Below are 1,987 nucleotides of genomic sequence, written 5' to 3' on the forward strand. Positions count from 1 at the left end.
ACCCTCAGGTATTCCAGAGTCTTCTATGATGTGCGACTGGCACAGAGGGCCATCCAAATTGCTCTTCCTGGCATCACCCATATGGCCTTTGTGGTATCAGTTTATTTCTTTGTGTACATGGCTTTTGGCTACCTGGTATTTGGCCAGCATGAATGGAACTACTGTAACTTGATTCATGCCACACAGACAGTCTTCTCCTACTGCGTCTCAGCTTTTCAGAACACCAAATTCTCTAGTAACAGGGTCCTCGGTGTTCTATTCCTCGCATCTTTTATGCTCATCATAAGCTGTATTTTGGTCAACTTGTTTCGGGCTGTGATTCTGTCGGCCTATGAGGAGTTGAAGCAGCCTGTCTATGAGGAGCCATCCGATGAAGCAGAAGCAATGACCTATTTGTGTCATAAACTAAGAATGCTTATTCGTTTCCTGACCTGCCAACCCAGGACCAAAGAGGAACCTGAGTTTGTCACTGACATGTTGTATGGGCAACCAGAGAAGAAGACTCGTCAGTACCTGGGGCTGAAGACAAGACTCGTTAATGGGAAGAAAGTGGCTTACATTGTTGTTTGAGCAATGAGAATGTCAAGAGCCTCTAGGAAGACACGTCACAGACAGACCCAGGTTCAGTTGGAGGGGTTCAGGCATATATAGTGTCTATCTCCTGATTTTCACCCATGCCCTCCCTAATGCACACCTTCTTCATTTCATAGTATCCCCATGCTTGGCCTCTCTTCTCAAGCATGTGAAAGAAATATATTGAACTTGAATGTAATGTTGGGAAGAGGAGCATCACAGTATTCAATTTCAGGACTGAATTCCCTTTATCATCGAATTGTGTACCTCCCGGTAGAGGGGCAACCCTTTTATTCGGAGTTTACAGCAGTGGAGAGTCATTGGAGAAGCTTACTTTAGAACCAGATTTGAGGGAGAGAACTGAAGACTTCCAAATCCTGGGACAACATTCTCCTGTAGCTTCTATACTCAGTCCAGGCTTCAATGGACATGCTCAATCCTTGACAACAGAGTGCCAGGCTCCTCAGCCTTGCTTGGAGTTTCCAGTGCAGACCAAGGCCTCTGAGCCTCTTCCCCATCTTCCTCTCTCTCCTATTTCAGCTAGGCCAGGACTGTAGGGGCCATATGAGAACTCTACTATCTATCCTCTTGCTTTAGAATAGGGGGATGACAGCTTGAGGGAATGGGATCCAACAACTGAAGTTTCCTCCCCACTCTTCAAAGCTACAAGCTAAAGAAGCCAAACTAACATTTTCTCACCAAAGAACATGCCTTTTTTCAAACAACAAAAAGGTGCGTGTAGGTTCACATTGTATCTTTTTTATTCATTGACTATAGCCATACAAACGTGGATGGTTCGGCACTTATTATGAGGGATAAAATGGTATTCATCGTTACAATACATGGGGGTACCAGCTGTTATATAGTGTCATTCCACAGTGTGCTTATGTATCCTTATGACTTTAAGCTTGATCCGAATTAAATGTGGTTTCTTCTGTTAAAAGGCTGAGACTGGCAGTGATTCCTGTGGGGGTCTATTTGCATAGTGGCCTCTGCCCTCAGTTTCCAGAGCAAGGGCCACATCTGGTGGGCAGAAGCATCTGGGGAAGAGTCACTATTCTTTGTCACAGTTCAGTCTGCCCACAGTGGCACTGCCTGCTCTGCCAACCTGGTCTCTCCCCTAACCCCTCGCGCCAAGGCGACCCCCAGGTCAGGGGCTGGGAGGATGAATAACCGGCCAGAGGGCTGGAACCTCAGCGTCCAGGTGGGTCCCCCTGCCAGCGGTGGGGTTCCACTTCCGGGGCGGGCATCTCCAAGGCCCTGGGCCTCCCGCTTGAGAGCATGGTGCCTTAGGAATGATTTCTCTGACGCCTGACCTCAGGCGGACAAGGAACAACCGTCATTCTAAGGGAGGTGCCCCGCAAGCCAGCAGTCTCGATGTGCGGGCGCTGCTCTGAGGGGCGCAGCCGCACAT

The 1,987-nt window shown here is 48.4% G+C and overlaps 1 protein-coding gene across 1 annotated transcript in view; it reads left to right on the top strand.

The window, feature by feature from the left end:
- Positions 1 to 682, top strand: part of LOC123521738 (polycystic kidney disease and receptor for egg jelly-related protein-like) — a 13,601-nt gene extending 12,919 nt beyond the window's left edge. Inside the window, exon 3 of the mRNA XM_045290706.1 lies at positions 9 to 682. Within this exon, the coding sequence (XP_045146641.1) occupies positions 9 to 570 (562 nt within the window). The 3' untranslated portion in view covers positions 571 to 682. The remainder of the gene's footprint in view (positions 1 to 8) is intronic.
- Positions 683 to 1,987: the final 1,305 nt, after the last annotated feature.

The sequence above is a fragment of the Echinops telfairi genome, unplaced genomic scaffold, assembly GCF_000313985.2.
Source record: "Echinops telfairi isolate 266 unplaced genomic scaffold, ASM31398v2 ScPeMD7_2;HRSCAF=8, whole genome shotgun sequence".
NCBI classification, from domain to species: Eukaryota; Metazoa; Chordata; class Mammalia; order Afrosoricida; family Tenrecidae; genus Echinops; species Echinops telfairi.